We start from the raw sequence: 24,312 nt of genomic DNA on the forward strand, positions 1-24,312 counted from the left end.
CCCTCGGGTTCGATTCCCAAATAGGTCAATATGGGACGATAAATGTGATTTTTTACTGTAATGTTGATATCATAACAGTTTAAACGAACTGGCACTTGATCGCAGAATCGATCACTTTGTCATCATGTAACTAACGTTCGAGATAATATTACTTCCATTGGATGCGGATAAGGGTTGGAGGAAGAAAGAAGAAAAACATGGAAATGCAAACATTTGATGTTATTATTAAATTATAATTTATTTTTACAAAAACATATTTCATACATAAGTATATATATAATATTCCCGATGCATATTTTCTATTTCTCATTTTGGGACATGGTATTAAGGTTAACAAGACTGGAACACTAATAATAAAGTAACATAAAAAGATTTTTTGCAAATAACCAAAACTAATACATGGCAAAATATAAAAACAAAAAACAAGTACAACAAATAGGCATAAGAAGCATATTTAAAAGAAATAAATGAGAAAAACATAAAGTAAGGAGTATATTTAAAATAAACAAATGAGAAAATATAAAAAATGAGAAAATATAACAAATGAGAAAATATAACAAATGAGAAAATATAAAAAAAAAACATAAGGTAAAAACAACATTAACAAGAACAGTATTTACATTCTTTGTTTATGTTTTTTTTTGACGAAAAGGGCTAACATTATTTTGCAAGTGATAAAGTATATCATTTATAGCAAGTATATCGTTGTTCCCCTATTAAAAAAATAATTTTGGAAAATTTATAAAAATTACTTTCGACAGCGAATGAAAAAGAAAATACTTTTATGATAAATACCCCTAATTTATAAACCGCCGTTTTTGTAAAAGTCACCTCAAGGGTGGTTAAATGTATGAATAAATAAATAATTTCGTTGGTGCAATTTCATTTTACTAATTTTTATTTTTTTCATTTTCAGTGAACCGCTGCATCACCCCCACGACACTCAAAGACAAATTAAAAACTAAATATAATATTCTAAAGTGCATTTTTTTAAATAAGATATAAAACAAAATGGCTTTCCTTCTCTGTGTTGGCGTGATAAAGTAACAAAAATATGAGTGTAATTAATTTAAAATAATGTGTTTAAAGTGAACATTTAAAAAAATGTGTTTAAGAGTGAGTTAAGATAGTTGTAGTAATGGGAAAGAACATACGGTCGCGCTTCAAATGCATGAAGAGTGCTACGTCATTCAACATGCTCATCTTTCATGCGCTTTTGATTCTGACTCTACCTCCCTTCACCACGAAATTTTTCGCCGTGAAATGTGAAGCGGCTTCGGAGCAGCGCGGAAGTCAGACTGAACGAAGTTCGGGAACACTGAGTTCAAGGGTTGTAAGGACTAAGTACGGAGACTTGCGAGGGGTGATCGTCACCCTAGAATCCCGGTATTTAGATCCTGTGGAAGTGTTTAGGGGCATCCCGTACGCCTCGCCTCCGCTTGGGTCCTTGAGGTTTATGCCTCCTGTATCCGGGGCCCTGTGGTCAGGAATCAAGGTGGCTGATAGGTTTAGTCCTGTGTGTCCACAAGTGCTACCGGATATCAGGAACGAGACTGCAGTGCTGAAGAGAGTGTCGAAGGGAAGGTTGGAGTACCTGAAGAGGATACTGCCGTTTTTGGTCAACCAGTCAGAGGATTGCCTGTATTTAAATATATACGCGCCTGCACAAGGTAAGACTGTTTATTCATTTATCAATAAAAGTATTTTTTCGTGAACATGTCGACCAAACATTTTAACTGGCATTTAAGATTTATTTTATATATATATAAAAATAAAACTCTTAAAAGACCAAACTTGTGAGCTCGACCGAAACAGATACTTGGAGACACCGGAAAAATCCTCTTAATTTATGACGACTTATCTTGAATAAGATAATAATTATGAAAATATCTTTATCTACTTATTTAAAGCGTAGCATACCAGAGCAGTATTTAAATCTTACCAACAATAAAAATAGTGTTTTATTTTTATTTATTAGGCATTCATTTTGTAGGATAACGCAACTTTTTGAGATTACTAATGTAAACATTATAATTTTGATAACTATAGATGTATTTATCAACGGGTAAAAAATCATAAATAAAATAAAACAAATGAAAAAAACATTTTAATACGTACCATTAACAAATTTTATTTTTAAATTTATGTTTTACTTAGTAAATACCACTGTTTCTTAAAATCTAATGTGACACGTGTTTTGATGCATTCCGAATCATTTTCAATCACCGTATCATTGAAAATAATGCAGAATGCATCAAAACACATGTCACAGTAGATTTTAAGAAAAAGTGGTTTTTACTAAGTAAAACATTAATTAAAAATGAATAGATTTTACAGCAAAGTGACTGCCGAATCAATTAATCAAATTCATTTTATTTGACCAGTGACCAGATTTTGTCATCACCAATATAATCAGACTGATAATCACTAGTCTAATAATTTCGGTAACGACAAAATCTAGTAACTGATCAAATAAAATAAATGTGGGAAAATAAAAAAAATTAATTGTTGTTGTTTTATTACTTAAAATGCAGTTCAATACAAAAAATACTGTTTCATCGGTTGGTGATAATTATATCTGTAGATAACAAAATCTGTCTTATTCATTAAAAAATGGTGTTATACAAACATAATAATAAAGTTAAAAATAAAATGTTTCAGATATTCCCAAAAATTAAAAGCACATTTGTATGACAATTTAAATACGGGTACTGCTAGAAAAAGAGATTCTCTGGAGATTTAATATGTCCAGCAGTAATATTGTGTCATACTTTATCCATTTTTATAACCAAATTTAACTTTGAAAATTATCGTTGAAACTTCATAATTATCCAACACGTGTTCCACGCTAACAGCATCATCGTCAAAAACCTTAACGTGTGTTATATGGTTATGTACAAAGTTTTAATAGCTATTTATTTACAACGCTTTTTCAAATATTCATTTATAAATAAAACATCTTGTAAAGAATTATTGCGACGCTTATGTTATGAATCTTTCGACGAACCAAAAACAGGATAGTGGCAATGGTCAAAGTTTAAACATTTTACAGTTAACACTCTCTTTATCATTCATCGTTCACTTTGTGTAATACCACTACGAGTTTTGAAATAACCATTCCATCATTAATGCATTTAAATGAAATTGTTAAAGTCTTACATTTATAAAAAAAAAAAATTTGAAAGAGAGAAAAAAAAAAAAATTATTCACGAAAGGAACGTTTTCAAAAGTGAAGTTAACATCAATGAAGGGAAATTGATTGTACTATTTTACTTTTTTATGGATATGAGATGCATGTTAACAAATTCACATTTACAAACAGATTTTTTTTAAATAACCGAAAAATTGGGGGCAATGTCGCAGTAAGAGTTAAATATCACATTACATAATGTACATATCACGAGATATTCAAATTAACATTCAATCATACTGCATGTAATTCAATGATATATATATATATATCTAAGTCATATTTAAGATAAAGTTTAAATATTGTATAATACGAAATGCGGTAGCGAAAATATGGAATTCAAAATTTAATGTTAATTCAAATTGCAAACTGTTTCCATTCTGTACCTACAAGTATTTATAATATCCTGGTATGCACGTCACCCGTTTCCAAAACGCTTTTTGCATATTAAATGAAAAAGCCTTCCACGTACCAACGTAAATGTGCTCCATAAATCAAAACAACGTGAATTTAACTGCCATTTCATTTTTAAAACAGGTTCAGAATAAAATTTCACACCCTTGTATCCGATAAAAATTTAAATAAGCCATTTTTACGCCATTCATTCTTGCAAAATTTGTATTTATTGTAATGATTTAAAGTGGTAGCGATTAAAGTCTAATTCGCTTCTTACATATATTTTTACTGCAACAAAAATCATATTTAATTTCTTAAGGGTGATCTTATTATTTTCCATAAAAAGTTGTACTACTACTACTACTAATACAACAACCATCACGCCATTTTCCCACAGGGGTAGGCAGAAAGGATAGAACGCCACACTCTTCTGTGCTCCTAACTTTCTTCACATCCATACATCTAGTCATACATTCCCTCCGATTGCGCAGACTTTTGACACCACCAGATTTAAGGTTCTGATCGTGCCAAGTCTTTTTCGGTCGTCCTCATTCTGTTTTTCCGCTCACATTCGCCACATATATTTTCTTAGTCATTCTCTCGTTATCCATTCGCTCCGCATGTCCATAGCACCGTAAAGAACTCTTCTTAATCTTTTCAATTATTCCTTGTTCAGCCTTACAATCCTTTCCTATATTTTCGTTTTAAATTCTGTGTAATTTTGGTATGATGATTGACATGATACCGTTTTTATTTTTTATTTGAATTTGAAGAACTTTCAATTTATTTCAATGATTTGATTTCATTTGTAATTAATGTGTGTTTAATTTTAGAAAGTTTAAAGTAATTTACTAATTTGAGGAATGTTATTACAAGGGATCTCAAGTGTTGATTGGATCGGTATTTTCCAATTTGAAAGGAAAATAAAGCGAGTGATTAATTCTGAATTAAATTTGCAGAGGACAGAAAATAAATTCACTTGTTTCAGCGAATTTCAAAATTGTTTTCGAATCAAACTTTCGAAATGGGAAAATCACAATATGGAAAATTCATATTTAGGACATGAATTTAATTTCATATTGAAAAGTTTTTGAATTGAATTTAGCATAAGAAATTTGCCCGCATTATGTAAAATATGTTCTAAAGTTGCTCAAGGAAAACAGTTTTCCACAAAACTTGGATAAAATGTCTCGACTTTCGTTATCCTATTCATCCTTGCTAAGAAAACGATCTCTTCAAAAAAGGACTTTGGTCCCAAATAATGTTCAAAAGAGGGGTATCATCAATTTACAATAAAAATTTAAATGCAACCATTTGACTGAAATCAATATTTTTCATATATATTCTACTGAAACTACACTAATCCAATTAGAAGTATGTAGACATGTGTATATATCCTATCAAAGTTTTATTTTATACGAAATTTTCTAATTAACCACACGAGTAATATTTATGAGAAATGTTGATGAAGAGGCGTTCTTAATGTTGACGTAATATTTTAATTTAATGCCTTCTGATTACTGAAAATACGAATCAAATTGTATTGCTGTGGATTTGAACTCAGTAATTCTTCCTCAGAAGACACCAACCACAGTACCACAATTAGTCAAAAAATTCAATTCATAACTTTTTACTGTCGACAAATTGCGTAAACGCCTTTTAATTAAGTGATATTTTCGTAATTCAAATAAGAATATTTTAATAGCTGACAAAATATTTGAGTTTCACGCCTAATTTCTGGAAATATATAAAGATGTTCTCATCAATAGGTGAAAATACAAACAAAGAAAAACATAGTTTTCACTTGTTAGAAAAAATGAGTGTTATTACGTTTTAAAAAAACTCTTGGTATTTACATTCATAAACGCAAAAGTGTTAATTATAAATACGCTCACCACTGCACTATGAAGGTAGAGAAGCCAATTTTTTTTTATTTGAACCTCCTGTATATACATATATTGTCAACGTTATTGCTTAGAAGCAACACCTTCCAACTTACCAAATTTGTATTAACAATCACGTCTTTTGTACATATTTCTAAATATTACTGCTTATACCATGTGGATTAATTAACTAAAATACACTAAGTTTTGTTCTAAAATTTCTTGGTGATACTGAATTAAATATAATAAAATAACAACGTTATATAGTTACCGATATCATCACCAGTTTGATGATGTCGGTAACGACAAAACCCAGTCACTAGTCAAACAAAAAATATGTGGAAAAACTATAGCTATTATATTAATATATATAAAAAAAAACAAACTTGTTAGTTTAAAATACAAAAATAGTTTTTCTACTGAAAACAACGATAAAATAAGCATTTTGATTTTGCTGAAAGTCAAATTTTAAACCATCTAAGAGAATTAATTATGACCATCCCTTAAAAATAAATCATACCTTTTAATCGTTCCACATTAACCCTAATAATCGCACTATCAACATGGCCTTCCGATGGCTTTGCGAACTTAATGATTTAATTCAATTTGATCTGCTAGAGAACTAATTTATTCATTCATTTTGCCGGCTTTTCGGTAACTAAACAAACTTATTTGTCATAGTTAACTAAAGCGAAATTTAAACTCTAATAATATATATATATATATATATATATATATATATATATATATATATATATATATATATATATATATATATATATATATACAGTTGATAACATATACCAAATATCTCAAAATTGACAAAATTGTAGTTAGAGCACTTTACGTAGGGCACATCGATATATAGTATGTATGACTTCCTAAATTTTTTAATAGTGTATATATATATATATATATATATATATATATATATATATATATATATATATATATATATATACACTATTAAAAAATTTAGGAAGTCATACATACTATATATCGATGTGCCCTACGTAAAGTGCTCTAACTACAATTTTGTCAATTTTGAGATATTTGGTATATGTTATCAACTGACCGCTATCTACAAATATAACTAAGAAAAAAATATATTTATATAATAAATTACGTCTAGTTTTCACGCGTACAAGACGCTATCTCCATCGAATTTTCGAAATGAACTGAACTCCTAAAACGCTAACTACTTAATTTTGACAATACATAAAGTTTAAAAAAACTTAAAACATTATTTTTATGTTATTGAATGTATAATGCTAGTTTAGAATTTCGGATAAAAACGTTAGTTTATAAAAAATAATACATCGAAAAAATCTTCTAAGCTCTCTCCTGTAAAGTAACAGATTTGTTGATAGAGTACTTCACGTAGGGGCCATCGATATGATTAAATTTCGTGACGCTTCATGATCGAGTTCACAACAGACATCTATGATAGGACTAAGAAAGCTTCTATTCAGCATAGAACGTTAAAATATTAGTTTGCAAGATCCTCTCTCCAAAGTTAGTTACCTCAAAACCCAGACTTGTGAAGATTTGAACAGACTAAAAATGTTGTATAAAATTCATTTGTTTAATTTTTCCCCATTTTCACCCTATTTTGAACAAGGTGGATCAAAATAAGGTGGATTAAATAAAAGCACGCATTTTAAACGTAACGTGGTCTAACGGCATGCCAAAGTAATTTTTGCTCAAATCGTCGTTGAAGCGTATATAAAAATCCCCTTAAACTCATATATTATTTAGGTTTTAGGGGTTTTAAAAAGCCTCTGATAATAATATTAGCTATTTTAGAGCAGTTTTAAGAACACATTTTTCACGTTTGATGGGTTCCCTAAACGATAAAAGAGAAAGTATTTTTTGTCCGATGTTAGGGGAGGAAAAACAGTACCTATCTATTACGGAGGGGAAAATTCCTTCCGTCTGTCTTACGTTACAATAAACACTTTATTCTTTTAATGGCGTGTAAGAAACTTAAAAAATAAAAACGGAGGAAATTTTGAAATCTTTTACCAGTCATACTATAACAATTTATTTCGATCATTTTATAAAATATTCTTCGTATTCTTCTTTTTCTTTTCTTTATTCGTGGAGGCAATGCAGCCTGTTTTTCTTGCTTTTTGTGATGTCCATTATCAGCTGACAATCCATCTATTTGGTATTCTAACAACTGTGAGTCGTCTACCTTGGTGTTGGCCGTGCAATGCAATGTAGGGGGGGGAGCATTGATGACTCCATTCTCCTCAAATGCGGCATAATATTGTCTTCTTCTTTGTCTTCCTACCTAACGTCATCTTCGATCTCGCATATTTCTCTTATATATTTCTATATCTCGTGGACCCTTGCCAAAATGCCCCTCTTCATTTCTGGCACTTAGCGCGTTTTGTCGTCTTCGATATATGGCAACTCAAAATAAATAATGATTTTTATGTATTGCAGGTATCAATTTTAATTTATTTTTTACAAGTTGTATCCAGCCATGCTTTGCTGTTACTCAGTTTGGTTAAATGAATAATAAAAAAAATAGAAAACACACAATTATTATATATATAATAATTTATCAGTGCCTTTCATGCAATAAAATTAGATGTAAGCATTTTTTAAATAAAAATGCAATAAAAACCAAATGTGAAATAACAGCAGCTGTTAAGAAACACGTTGTCGGTCATGAGCAATGTTAAGTATAGCTTGTATTGGTGTCACGTTCAACAGATGGCGCTACCATTGTGGTCAAACAAAGAAAAACATAAAAGTTTTTACGTATTAAAGGTACCTATATAAAGCATGTGCATTTTTAAATGAAACAATGTGTGAAAAATAAAAGATGAATTATTTGACGACACTTTGAATTTTCAAGATTTTTTTGTTGTTGATAGATATGAAAAATATAATCGAAGGTTTATGAGAACACGTTTTCGATGAAAAGGCGAAATTTAAATTACAGAAAAATATTCTGTCGTCCTTCCGCTGTTTATCTACAAAAATGAGAAACTGGTTATAAGTTTAAGTTCGAAATACCATCTTTGTGTTTCGTAAATAATTTACTTCCTTTTTTGAGAACACTTGATAAAATGATCCATTGAAAATACAACTCGTAAATGTTATTAAAATTCTCGGCTATTTCAAAGCAACGAACAGAAAATGAATACTCCATGAAAACTCGAAAACAAATACTTCAAGAAAATTCTCAGATAAAATAATTTGATATTATCTTAAACAAGTCTTAAGGAAATAAAACCATTTTGACAATCTCTAACATTTAATACTATAAAAAGAAGATAAATTTGACAGTGGTAAGTGACCTAACGGAAACAATCCAATTAGTTTTTTTTTCAGTATTGATATTTAAAGAATGTATTTTTTTTTGTAATAATCAGTGTGTTCTCGAATTTCTCCTTTATTCTCAATATTTAAAACACTGTATCAATATTTTATGAACACATTGTACAGTATCGAACAGATTAATTGAAACAATTTTTTTTTTTTCGTATTTTCAACCCCCTTCAAAAAAAAGTTTTAGGGATGTTCCGATGTTGTATTATGGACCAGGGCTTCTTCTTTTGGTGACTGAGATAATGAATGAAAAACCCTTATCCGGGCCCCAATGGTGCATACGGCACTGATTCATATAAACGCAGTGTTATCTTGATCGTTTACACATGAAGGAAAAGGTGATCAGCCTTACGCTTCAGGTACCAGTCCAGGGTAATATTGAATAAATATAACAGTGAAAAAATCACTTTTATTTATTTGACCCCCCCTGGGAATTGAACCCGGGACCTCTAGAATTGTAGCCGACCATTACACTACGGGAGCGGACGAGATGATGAATAGTGGGAAGATCACCCGATTCTACTGCAAAAGGTACTTCCACCTAAAAGTCGAACAGTCCATTTAACCGTATCTTATGTTTTTGCGAGACGTTTAATTTTTTTTGCTCTAACTACTGCGCGTCACAACAGTATGGAAGCTAGATAGCATTAATTAACTGCATTTTTCGCACGTCAAGATTCACGCAGTCGGTCTTTGAACATGTTGCTGAAAGCACGCGTTTATCGCAAGCTATAATAAAATATGACTGTAATAGGAAAGGAATAAGAAATATTGCTGGTCATCCACCTTCCAGAAGCAGACTCCGAGAACAACAGGACAAAGCCCTAGCTAAAGGAGAAGAAGAATAAGAAGAAGAGTTTTAATAGGACTGGGGATGTAATTTTTGGATACTTAAAGTTACGAACGATAAGATAAGGTGATGCTAATATTTACTACGTAGAGTTGTACACCATAAACATAAATGTATTTGGGGTAAAATACGTTGATATTTCGTTGAACGGAAATTTCTCGATTGAATTATACATGTAACTCGAATCCTATATTCCATCATAAGTTTTAACACCGTCTTCCATAACTTCTGCTGTTAAATATTTGTCAATCATCCTCGCTCCTTTGCATAAACAAATAAGGATAAACTTCATCCGGAACTTTGTGAGAATAAGATAAAGTTATTCGGGAAAGCGAGAAATTAATTAAACTTCTATCTTAACTCCACCGGATTAGATTTTAATCTAGTTATCATATGAATTTTATTAATTATTTGGGAAAAAGGGATTCTGAGAATAAAGAAAAAAGTTCAATGCTCCACGGCTATAAATATTGAAATGATAGGCTTCGTAAATAAATCATTCCATTGTTATCAATATCGTATGTAGTGATGGAAAAACGTTGGAGCATAGCTGAATAAGCAGAAATCCTAGTAAAAATATAACAACATATTTTATGTTTTATGAGAATTTTTACCTGGCAAAATGCCTCGTTGGATTTTTATGACATTTACCTATTTAATTTTGTAGCGTGTTGCATACAAAAGTAGTATATTAACCAAACAAAAAAATATTTTTGTGTAATTATATATCTTATTCGCGTTTAAAGTATAAAGATGCCCACTTATTTGAAAACTAATCTATCAATGATTCTGCATCTTAAACTCAAGATTCACTTTCTCAGGATCACAACAATAAAAATACATTTAAATATACAATAATAAATGCACAAAACATAATAATAAATAGGTACTATTTAAATCTGAATTTTCTCTTTTACTCTTTCCCATATATAATATAATATATTTATTGAATCGCGGTATTTTACAATTGTAAATATCTAATTGTCAAAATGTCTTACTCCTCTTTAATGCTCTTTAATGAGGGTTGTGACCCTTGTTGAAGCAATTGCTCTTCTCCAGTTATCCCTTGACTGCGCTGCACGTAGCGCTCGAACCACTGAGGTGCCTGCTATTGTCTTAACTTGATCGGTCCATTGCGTGAGGATCTTCCTCTCCCTCTCTTTCCCTCCAGGAACCGATTGCAACCAGTCGTTCCAGGCAAATTTCATTGTCACGCGCAAAGAATCCGTCGTATACAGACATTGGCCAGAGTCAAGCCTTGCAAGTGTAACTTCTGACGAATGGAGTCGTTAGTACGTCAAGCTGTCCATAAAATTCGGAGAATGCGTCTCCAACACCTGTTTTTTTTACAAAAACGAATCTACATTAACATTATTTTTATTATAACTGAGTAAACGAATAAAAACGGTAGCATACTCATAAACTTGAGTTTCAAATTCGTTTTTTACATGTCTGTCGCAACAGCAATAGTTATACGTAAAATCAACAAATTTTCGGCACGTACGTAAACCCTGCGCGCCGTAAAACGTTGACCTTATATTTTTAACATTACCCCCGCTGTTATGTATGTACGAGTATGTAATCCCTCCGGATTTGTATGAGCCATAACAACTTTACGCCGCCATTATGAATTACGAAACACCTTGTTTGGTGTTTGTGACGGTTTCACAAGTTTTTAATCGGCTCGCTTTGCTTAACTATGTTGCTAAATCTATGAAAATTTCAGCGCTTTCTCTACGCTTCATCATCGTAAAAAAACCTATTCACTTTTAATGGTTGCAGTAAAAATTACATACATTTTCGAGAGTACTTAAAATTCTGCCTCGTAGGAAAATTTCAATAAGGCTTACTCAAAATTTCATTCTTAAGGAGTTCATTCCTACTACCAAAAATAAGAAAAAAAACATCAAATTGAATAATTCATTAATACTTATTTAAAAATTTTAAAGTATTTAAAACATTTTATTGATTTATTTCATTTTTTATCAAACAGCGTTTAAAAATGATACTGAATGGATAAAAAATCACATTAATAAAAAAGTGGTATTTAATAAATTCCATAAATATTATATATTTTTTAATTAACTTGTTTGCAGTAGTTTCAAGTAAAAAATGAAATAGAGCCTTTTCAAACAAAATAAATTAAATCTAGCTTAGACCAAAAGTAAACTACTAAAAAAACTTTTAATTTCATATTTCTGTTAATTTCATCCTCTTTGTTTTGAGGTTAAGCTTATTAAATCGGGTCCGTTAAGTCTCAGTTTTACATAATCCTTTTTTTTAACAGCGAAACCATTAAATATTCAAATTGCCCGTAAAACAAACACGTTCAACGATGATGTTTCTTATTTAATCTCTTCAAATTCAAAAACCTTTTTTTTAAAGTTAGATTTTAAAAAAAATGTAATGTGAATTTTAATTTAATTTTTAAAATAAGTAATTTTAAAATTGTAAATAGGATTACAACGTTTCAAACAGAAAATTTCGTGATTTTATTGCAAACATGATTTTCTCAGTTTTATATATTTTTTTTATGAACAGTATAAATATCAAAAATATTTTATAAAAAACATTTGAAATACTTATACATTTATTTATTTAAACTTCATGTAGAGAAAATAAATGTTTACACTGGCGGGCTTATTGCTAAAAAGTAATATCTTCCAACCAACCAAAACAAAAAGGCTGGTGATAGTATTGGTCAAAACGTTTGATACCATATTTAACTGTTTGCAATCAGATGGTAGATAGTGCTTGAACATAAAAAAATATAAATAAGAAGTTTATGATAACAAGGAAGGCAAAGGAAAAAAGGAGTTTAATGAAAGAGGTAGAGGTGAAAACTAGGGGAGGAGGTAATATATGGAAATATTATGGTGGGAAGAAACAAATTATTTCAAAAATATAAATAAAATAGATATCATCAATTATATATCCATTATATAAAACCTCACCTAGGTCATGCCTTCGAATCGTGTAATATTTCTGTAGCATCCATATATTTTTTTGTCTTGTAGCAATATGTAGCAATCAATAATTGCATTAATTATTATAAAAAAAGAAACATTAACTGAATGTTATTTTTTTTAGTTAAATCTGTATTCATTTATTTATTACGCGTATATAATATTAAGTGCCGTTTATAAGCGTCCTTTGTGTAGTTTCGAAGCTGGCCCACCAATATTTCAGGATAATATTCGTGTATAACAGGCGTGAATGGTCCAATCATTTGTGAAAGTGCCGAATGCATTAACGTCACATTTCCCGTTCATGAATTGACGCAAACAACGCACTTTGGTCACCAAACTCGAATAACACTTGGCCCCCTTGGCGCTAAAAGGGGCGGATGTCGAACATTACGGGTACATCACTATTATTTTACTGTTTCCGGTCATTAAATTGTAATTGGTAAGAAAATGATGGAATACCTACATATTTAACGAAACATTTATTTTTTAAACTGTGTAAGACCACTTTTCAATGTAAACAAAACTAGTTTCGAGAAAAACTGTTGTTCTCGAAACTAGTCACGTTTACATTAACAAACTTAAAAGTTGTCTTATGTAAGTGGTTTATTTTTATATTTAAATCATCATGGTATTCTACAAAGTTTATGCCGAATCAATACATAATACAATATTTAAATATACTTTGAATTAAATTCTCGACATTGGCACTTCAAACAATGCTACACTTTCAGTTTATTTTTATAAACTTTATTGTATCTTTTATGAAAAATACTTTGACAAATAAAATGTTTTGATGTAAATTAATTAGTGGTTTTCACAAACTAAATGTTACACAAACTGACTGCGGAATAAATTAATTAAAGAATTTTTCAAATCAACCGAATCCAAATATTACTTTGCCTTATTATATGTATATGATAGACCAAAAAAAAGATTTTTTTAAAAGAGTGTACTCGGTGCAAAGAATACAGTTTAAAGAAAACTATCTTTAATATTAAATGAAATTTCGTTTTTCAGATATATTTTACACTATAAATTTACCTCAGTTTGTAGTTTGTTTTGATCCTAGTACAAAAAAACAACATTTGAAGTATATTTATTCTTTCATTAATTGATTCGGCAGTCACTTTGTGGTAAAAATCTATCCATTTTTAATTTAAGTTTTACTTAGTTAATACTACTATTTCTTCAAAACTATTGTGACACGTATTGAAACACGTGTCACCATAGATTTTAAGAACTAGTGGTGTTTACTAAGTAATACTTTCATATTATTATTTTTTTTTTTTTTGACATCTCATCAAAGATGAAGAAGAATATGGAAGTCTGGGCATTTACGGGGCTTACGACCGTCATAGGCTAGTTTAAGTGATCTCTTTACACACGTGTAACATTCACCAATTCTACCTATTATTGACAACCACAAAAGTGAAAAGTGATCACTTAAACCAGCCTATGACGGTCGTAAGCCCCGTAAATGCCCAGACTTCCATATTCTTCTTCATCTTTGATGAGATGTCAAAAAATAATATGAAAATAACTCCTGTAATTGGAGATAATCCAGATTTTGTGAACAAGTATTTGGACACACTCAAAATGTTGTAAGTAATACTTTAATTTAAAAATTTACTTATTCCGCCTATGCATGGTTAAAATGTGTATATTATGGTTTTCCATTACAAGGTGCGCCACGAGCCACCCCATGTCATTAAGTAGGAAGTAGTTAAGTCACAGACTGTAACTATGTACCGGGCCACACATTAGTAGCCGACCGAAACACTAGCCGGCCAAATGGACCGGGAAGGTTACATATTAATGTAGTCGGGACTTACCCCACCATGCCCCGCAATACTCATCAAAGTGATTATGCTCTGAAATCTTAATTTCCTGACGCCAGTCAATGTTTAATTGGCCCAGCTCCCATAAGACTAGCGCCGAGTCAAAGGCTGATGCTGAAATTAATTCATTATATCTGGAAGAGAATAAACTCGTAAAATTTCCTTGAATTTGGTTAAAATTACTAATTTTAATGACATGATTTGCTGTGTATAAACCGTCAGTTCCTAAACATTTATGGCCCGTATACTCCAACCTGCCTGATGAATTATTCTTTATTGATTTTTTTCACATGTCTTTTCGACTGCTGACATAGTTCTGTTTACATTGATAAATCAAAAATGTTTTTCAAATTTTTTTGTTCAGGTCTGGACAGCTATCAAAAATTCTTCTGTTTTGATCGGGTCGATGTCAATCTATTTTCAACCATTTTTTCTAGTCTCTCAATGCATTTATCAATATATCGACAAAATAAAATATCACCATAAACAAAGTTCAAACTAAATGTATAATCGTTAGAAGAAAATAATTAAGAAATAATATATCAATATGAACCACAAAGTTAATGCCTTCAATATTAAAAAAAAATTTATTAAGGTTTAAGCAGCAAAATTACTTACGATAGTCGATCAAATTTAAAAATAGTTAGCTGAATAAAAAAAAAGAATAACATTAAAAAATAAATATAATTAAATCTCAAGTCTGGAGTGTACTAATTATGTGGAAATGAAACGTGGACTATCGAGCAGGTATAATGGGGCGGCTGGAGGCGTTTGATATGTGGTGCTGCAGGCGCATGTTGGGGATTCATTGGTGGGACCATGAAGGGAACAACGAAGTTTTAAGCATGACTAGGGAGTCAAGATGCTTACTACATAAGTAACACAACCGCGAGCCAAATGGATAAGTCATAATATAAGACACCCAGGCTTGCTTTTTACGATTGCGGAAGGCATGCGCGAAGGTACAAACTACAGAGGATGACCCGCTTAATCTACAAGGACCAAGTATCTTCGGTATGCGTTGTAGCGGGTACGCCGAGTTGAAGAGACAAGCGGAGAATAGAGCGGTTGAATACTGACCATGAAAGAAGCAAACAAACCATGACAAAGGAGAAGAAGAGAGTCAACAAATTTATCATTCTCCCCCGGCTTACATTGCCGAATTGATTGATTGAATTATTTTCATTTAAAAGGTTTATTTCTTCTTCTTTTATCTGTATATCCTGGGGATCTGTTTGTGCCTCCGCATTTCGCTCTTGGGATGTTGACTCCCAGCTGTCTTTCCGTCTTTTCGGAGGTCTGCCTAGGGGTATGCGTCCTTCAGGGCTACCTTGAAGGGCGATACGTGGAAGTCTCTCTTCTGACATTCTGTTTATATGTTCATTCCAGTATCGTCTTCATTGTCGTCCCACCTCACGATATCCTCCTTCTTACACATGCTTACCAGGTTTATTTAATATTCTGAATAGATTCATGGAATTGGGCAGATTATAACTATATAGTTCAAGTATGGGTATGCAATACAAGTACCTTAGCCATTAATACTATGCTATTCTGCATATCGTACCCTTAAAACTTCCTGGATTTATTTTATATGTAAGGGTAATCCACTTGTTACGCTGAACTTTTTGCATACGACATCTTCATTTCGCAAATATATTCCACTGAAATAAACAAGAATACAGGACTGATTACCTTGCCTTCATAGCAATGGCGACCAAAATATTAAATTTTCAACACATTTAAAATATACATGTTTGAATGAATGAATTTTTAAATTGAATTTAATTTAATAACTCATTAATTGAATGTTAGTTTATTTGGTTTTATTACTGCCAGTTGAGTTCACATACGTGACGCTCCGTTAGTTTCAATTAAGTTAATTGAAATCGCAATTATGATATGAATATTGCATCCACTGCAATGAACATCATATGAACATAACCTAATGTGAACTCGACAAAATGCTTCTGCTATGGTGAAACAATCATTCAATACAATATAAATTTAAAAAAATAAAACAATTATATTTTAAACAGATTGGGATTATTTAAATTCAATTTGAAGTTATTTTTCCCAATATCGATAGTGCATTGTAATTTTTTTTAGTTTTTTTATGAAATCAAATACAAATTTAATAAAAAAAATCACTGATTAACATAGATGAAGGAGGATATGGAAGTGTGGGCAATTTATAGGGCTAACGAACTATCATAGGTTTGTGATCACTTTATATTCTATGATAACGACATGGGCTTACGACCGCCATAGACTGGTTTAAGTCATCACTTTACATACATGTTCAACATTCACCAATTCTACCCATGATTGTCAACTACACTACTCGAATTCTTGGAAATGCTTTATATATGATCCAATTTCAAAAGATTGTATGTACTTGAATCATTAGAATTTTCACTAGAGACATCTATTGGTGAGATGAAGAAGCTTTTTTTTTTAACACAAACTCTTTTATTTGTATGTGAGGTTTGATTCCTGGATTTTAATCACATACACGAGAAACGCCGGAAGAAATTATTTTAATTTTATTATTTTAACGTATAATTTGAACAGAAAATTAATAACCTAATAATGTTATTCCTCCTTTTCCGCAAACGCCCACTGCTGGGAGAAGGTCTACTTTGATGCCAGCTACTCCCTGAACTTTCGAGCTTTCTTCCCACTCTTCCTCTACCTCGATATTTTTATATGACAATATTCATTACCCGAATTTCAAAATAAAAAGTTGAACATGGAACTTTTAAGCTCCGGATCAGATAATTTAAAATGAAAAGCTAACGGTAATTCGATTTAACAAGGGGTAAAAAAGGATTAATATACCCTTATCTGGGATTAAAGGCTCACATCCCAACCCTATAGATTTCAAATATTGGTTTGATAAATTGAAAATTCAAGGATTCCATTTTTTTAAGATACTACTAATTAAATTCGAGAACGAAATCAAATGAATCTAAAATATATTTAATAAAGAATTTGAGTAGTGTGGTTTGCAAACATGGGTAGAATTCGTGAATATTATACAAGCGTAAAATGATCACATAAAACAAACTATGAAGGTCGTGAGGCCCATAAATTCCAAGACTTCCGAATTGTTCTTCAATTTTAATGCAATGTTGCCAAAGCAAAAAATATTTTACAAATATTTTATATATATATATATATATATATATATATATATATATATATATATATATATATATATATATATATATATATATATATATATATATATATATATATATATATATATATATATATTATATATATATATATATATATATATATATATATATATATATATATATAGATATATATAAATATATATATATATATATAAATATATATATATATATATATATATATATATATATATATATATATATATATATATATATATATATATATATATATATATATATATATATATATATATATATATATATATATATATATATATATATATATATATATATATATATATATATATATATATATATATATATATATATATATATATATATATATATATATATATATATATATATATATATATATATATATATATATATATATATATATATATATATATATATATATATTTATATATAAATAAATATATATATTTATATTTATATATATATATATATATATAATATATATATATATATATATATATATATATATATATATATATATATATATATATATATATATATATATATATATATATATATATATATATATATATATATATATATATTTATATATATATATATATATATATATATATATATATATATATATATATATATATATATATATATATATATATATATATATATATATAAATATATATATATATATATTATATATATATATATATATATATATATATATATATATATATAATTTATTTAATATACAATAATAAATAAATTATATATTATAAAATTACACTCGTATATCATAAAATACACAAATAAATATGTGTTTCTAACCAAAATATTTTCTTAATATTTTTTATCGGATCATATTCTTTATATTGAACATGATAAAAATAATAAAATGCGCCCTCTTTTATAAAGAATATTAAAATAACAAATGGGGGACAATCCTCGTATCTTAATGTAAGCGGAATGGAAATTTTCGGAAACATTATCTCAGACTAATATCTTGAATATATCGGAATATACTAATATCTTGTTATATTTGCTGCTTCATGTAAAGATCGTTTTGGAAAATAGCCAAGTCGAGGCAGTATTATCGATATCATTCGGAATCGTTCATATCACAATACTATCAAAAGGATTCTAGATAATATTTTAATAAGTTGTTCGGACTGGTCAAGTGCTTTCCATCTGAATTATGATAAACGTTTACATTTAAATCAAAATATAAAATCCTTTACTTTATAAATGATGGTAAAAAATGGTCCCATTATGCAAGCGAATCACTTCACTCACGTTCATGGTTAGATTTAAGGTTCAAAATTATGTCTTTAACAGATATGTCATTTTTCAAACAATATTTTTTGAGTGTGTCCAAATGATGGTCCACATATCTGGATTATCTCCAATAAGAAGTTACTTTTTATATTATTTTATGGTATCCCAACATATATGAAAAAGAGTATGGAGGTCTGGGCATTTACGGGGCTTATAACCGTCATAGACTGGTTTTTGAAAGACATCACTTTACACACGTATGACATTCACCAATTTTACACATAATTGACAACTACATTACTTGAGTAGTGTACAGTATTCATTTAACTTATTTTTTATTTACTTACTAAATTTATTGCTCAAATTTGAAACATAGTGCATGAATTTACTAGAACTTCACTGGAGACATCTATAGTGAGATGTAAGAAGCTTTTTATTTAACAGCTACTCTTTTATGTGTTTATATTTTTAGATATTCCGTCCGCCGTCGTAGTGTAATGGTTAGCACGCTCGGCTACCATTCTGGAGGTCCCGGGTTCGATTCCCAAGGGGGATAAAATAAATATAAGTGATTTTTTCACTGTCACATTTATTCAATATTACTCTGGACTGGTACCTGAAGCGGAGGGCTGATCACCTTTCCTTCATGTGTAAACAATCAAGATAACACTGCGTTTATATGACGCGGTGCCCTATGCACCATTGGGGTGCGGATGAGGGTTTTATTATTATATTTATATTTTTAGGTAATATATACCTTCAAATCTATACAAGGTTCCAATACAGACAATAAGTATAAGAATATTTTAAATTAATATTAATAACCAAAAATCTTATATACCTACATATATTATGACACGAATATGTTTTAATAGGCATGACATCACTAAAACTATGTCAAACAATTTTATTTTATTTTTTGACATCTCATCAAAGATACTAGAGACATCTATTCGTGAGAAGATAAGAACCTTTTCACTGAGCAGAAACTCTTTTTTGAACAGATTTTGTGAACAACTATTTGGACACACTCAAAATGTTATGACTATTTTATTAAAAACGAGATTAATCAAAATGAACAATAAAAAAATCTTTTATTTCTAAAACATAATAAATATTCTTCATCAACATAATAATCCCCGTGAAAGAGACTGAGTTTTAATAATGTTCCAAAAATATCGGAGAGATTATTGCCTGTCCGCCGATTCTTAATTATTCTCACTCTCCTCGTTTCTTCATCTATCTCCGTAAATCTTATCTCCATCGCCTTTATTTTTACACCCCCTATATTTACCACCCCATGTACACAGTCAATATTTTTATTTAATACCTTTTCCTTCATTATTTTCAAGATAAGTGTCAAGTGCGAATTTGACGGGAATCAAATTGTAACAAGTTTATATTTTAATCCAATCAAATTGGGTTGAATAATTAATTTCTATATTATTTTTTTGAAATCTCATCAAAGATGAAGAAGAATATGGAAGTCTGGGCATTTACGGGGCTGACGACCATCATAGGCTGGTTTAAGTGATCACTTTACACACGTGTAACATTCACTAATTCTACCCATTATTGACAACCACTCTACTCAAATTTTGTTGAATTCTCAAATTGTGGTTGTCAATAATGGGTAGAATTGGTGAATGTAACACGTGTGTAAAGTGATCACTTAAACCAGCCTATGACGGTCGTCAGCCCCGTAAATGCCCAGACTTCCATATTTTTCTTCATGTTTGATGAGATGTCAAAAAATAATATGAAAATAACTCCTGTAATTGGAGATAATCCAGATTTTGTGAACAAGTATTTGGACACACTCAAAATGTTGTAAATTAATTTCTAAATTATTATTTTTTTTTTTTCACTTAACTTAAATATATTTTTATAATAACATTTTAGACATCTCAACACAGATGAATAAAGAAATAAAAGTCTGAGTAGTCACAGGGCTTACGAACAATCAAAGTCTGGTTTTAGTAATCACTTTATATACGTGTCACAATTACCATTCTATCATTTATTGACAACCACACTGCATTAATGCCAAAGAAGTAGCATGAAAAAGACGTATTTAATTTAAACATAAATATTACTTCGGAATTTGACTAGTGTGGTTGTCCGTCATGGGTAGAATGGTAAATCTTACATGCGTATAAAGTGATCACTTAAATCAGCCTGTAACAGGTATTAAGCCCTCTAAATACTCATTCTTCGGTATTCTTGTTGAAATATCAATCAAAAAATATTTTAATGGATAAAAGTGCGGTATTCATGCGGTATCATGAGTAGAATGGTGAATGTTACACGTGTAAAAAGTGATCACTTAAACAAGCCTATTCTGACCAGGCCTCCATATCATCCGTGTTGAAATGTCATAATTTAAAAAATACCTACTAAATGGAGAAACTCAGATTTGTGATCAAGGAACATACCCTTAATTGTTGTATGTATGTTTTATCATATTTTTTATGAGACCTTGAAAACTGGAAAAATGTTCAATTACCTTATAAAATAATGTACGTGATATTCATATGTATTTATGTATCGAGCACATTCGACGTAAACAAGTGTGCGTAGACATTTCATTTAATAAAAATCAAATTTGCAGATTGAGTGATTTATGCGGGCGTAATCCGTCAAACGCCAGATTTCTTATATAACAGCGAGATGGCTTCTTGACAAGGCGTACATCCAATTTACCTGGAAATCCATTTTCTGCTTATCTCAAAATTTATCACCCCCGATACATTTCCAAAGTGTTTTCTCACCCCTCTCGCGCTTTCACGGGGTTATGCCGCGCGTAAATCAAGGGTGGCGAATAAAAATATAAATATAAAACTACCCCTTACCGTAAAACAAATAGGTTTCAGATATCATAAACAATGTTTATTTCTTCGGTGTCATTGAGAATTCGATACGCAAAATAGGTTTACACTTTCGCCTGCATGTACAGAAATAAAAAAAGTTATTTATTTATTTGGCAGTCACCTAGTGAGAGGATGTTTCTGCCAGTGTCAAGTCTTATTTATATTTACAAACCAAATAACAAGAACAACTAATAAAAAAATCATATCTTGAATGTTTTTCGCAGATACTTTGTGGCACATTTTATAAGCTTTATAAAATTAAATAACTTTGTTTTAACCACTTTTTTATTATTAGTACACTTTAACCTACCGGTTTCGACAGAACCTTGTAGTAGGATTTTTAATGGAGTGTGTGGTTTTGGTAAGAGTATTTTTATGTTTTTAATGCTTTCGAATTTAATAAACCCTGATGATGACAAGCTTCTTGTCAACCAAAAATGGTTAAAACAATGTTTTTTTTTTAATTTAAAAAGTTTAATAAAAATCATAGTTTAAATGCATTTATCAGCTTTATCGTTTTATAAATTATTACCACAATTCTTAAATAAGGTTCATAAAGAAGGATAGATACTTGGGTGGGGAGTTGGATTCGTGACTGTGTTAAGCTATTTAGAAAGTTCTCCTTGTCTGTGAGCGGACGCTGAAATAACGTATAATTTGTATCTCTTATATTTTGTCCACTTTTTATGACGTAACCCCTGTAAATGCTCAGACTTCCATTTTCTTCTTCTCACCTATGTTGAAGTATTAACATAAATATATATATTTTTTTAAACACAAAAATTCGATTATAGCCCCTTATGAATGATTTATATTATCCACTGACACTTCGTGATGGAATTGCATTTTTAATTTATTATTAGATTAAAACCAATATTTTTAGCTTTTCCACTTTTTTATTTGACCAGCGACCGGGTTTCGTCGTTACCGACATCATCAGACTGGTGAGAGGCTTTACAAATTTGTATGTTATATATAAAAGAAGGCAGGAGTTGATAACCATGATTTGATATAATTTTATGAGAAATTAATTTAATTTTAGTGAATTTAAGTATTGTATGATATTTTAAATATTTTTTTATAAAGGTTTTTTGTATTGAAAGCACGATTTTATATAAAGTTAAAATAGATTTGTATTTTTTGTAAATGAATTTAAATTATGTAACGAGGTATCAGGAAATGCTGGTTGACGGCTCCTTCCACTAAGCTGTGGTTGTCCGGGGGGAGTCCGAAGTTCTCTGAAATGTAAATTTCCCGGCAGTCATTTCTTATCGACAAGACATTAAGGCATCTATTGTTTCTTTTCTAATGGGTAAAGTAAGGGAGAATGAATGTGTGTTACTTGATCATTTAATATGTCTTTATTATGACAATTTTTTAATCTATTTATTTCCAAAATTTCGAGCCTATCTAATTTTTTACCTTTACTACATTTGTGTAAGATTTTTACATTAAAATTTTTATCGAAATCATGATTTGACTCTATCAAGTGGTTTGCAAAAGTGGAGTTTTCTTTTTTATTTCTCCAACTTTGGACATGTTCGTTTATTCTTATTTTTGATAATTACAACTATCCCATTAAACAACAATCCCATTAAATAATGATAATTACAACTCTGAACTTAATATCATAAAGACGATAGCCTCCAATAACGGTTATGAATGTGGTTTAATTGATCAATTAATTAGGAAAAAACAAAAGAGACTTGCAACATCTCAATTAAATAAAGCTCTCATTACAGAGACTTCAAAAGTAGTTAAAAAATGGGCTAAATTATCTTTTATAGGGGATAGTAGCAACAGAATCGGAAAACTAGCGAACAAAGATGAATGTTCCATAGCCTTTTATAATAATTCAAATCTGGGGAAGATACTAATTAATAATAAAGATAAAAGGGAAAAAGAAACAAATTCAGGCTCATATTTATTAAGTTGTGGATCATGCAGTGCTGAATACGTGGGGCAAACAGGACGATCGTTTAAAATAAGAATAAACGAACATGTCCAAAGTTGGAGAAATAAAAAAGAAAACTCCACTTTTGCAAACCACTTGATAGAGTCAAATCATGATTTCGATAAAAATTTTAATGTAAAAATCTTACACAAATGTAGTAAAGGTAAAAAATTAGATAGGCTCGAAATTTTGGAAATAAATAGATTAAAAATTGTCATAATAAAGACATATTAAATGATCAAGTAACACACATTCATTCTCCCTTACTTTACCCATTAGAAAAGAAACAATAGATGCCTTAATGTCTTGTCGATAAGAAATGACTGCCGGGAAATTTACATTTCAGAGAACTTCGGACTCCCCCCGGACAACCACAGCTTAGTGGAAGGAGCCGTCAACCAGCATTTCCTGATACCTCGTTACATAATTTAAATTCATTTACAAAAAATACAAATCTATTTTAACTTTATATAAAATCGTGCTTTCAATACAAAAAACCTTTATAAAAAAATATTTAAAATATCATACAATACTTAAATTCACTAAAATTA

The 24,312-nt window shown here is 29.8% G+C and overlaps 1 protein-coding gene across 1 annotated transcript in view; it reads left to right on the top strand.

Moving 5' to 3' along the window:
* Positions 1-919: 919 nt before the first annotated feature.
* Positions 920-24,312, top strand: part of LOC148301099 (neuroligin-4, Y-linked-like) — a gene marked incomplete at its 3' end in the record, with an annotated part of 211,890 nt that continues 188,497 nt past the window's right edge. Inside the window, exon 1 of the mRNA XM_088273829.1 lies at positions 920-1,670. Within this exon, the coding sequence (XP_088129955.1) occupies positions 1,139-1,670 (532 nt within the window). The remainder of the gene's footprint in view (positions 1,671-24,312) is intronic.

This window comes from Brachycentrus maculatus, unplaced genomic scaffold (genome assembly GCF_059751285.1).
Source record: "Brachycentrus maculatus isolate JH-2025_06_01 unplaced genomic scaffold, ASM5975128v1 h1tg000610l, whole genome shotgun sequence".
Lineage (NCBI taxonomy): Eukaryota > Metazoa > Arthropoda > Insecta > Trichoptera > Brachycentridae > Brachycentrus > Brachycentrus maculatus.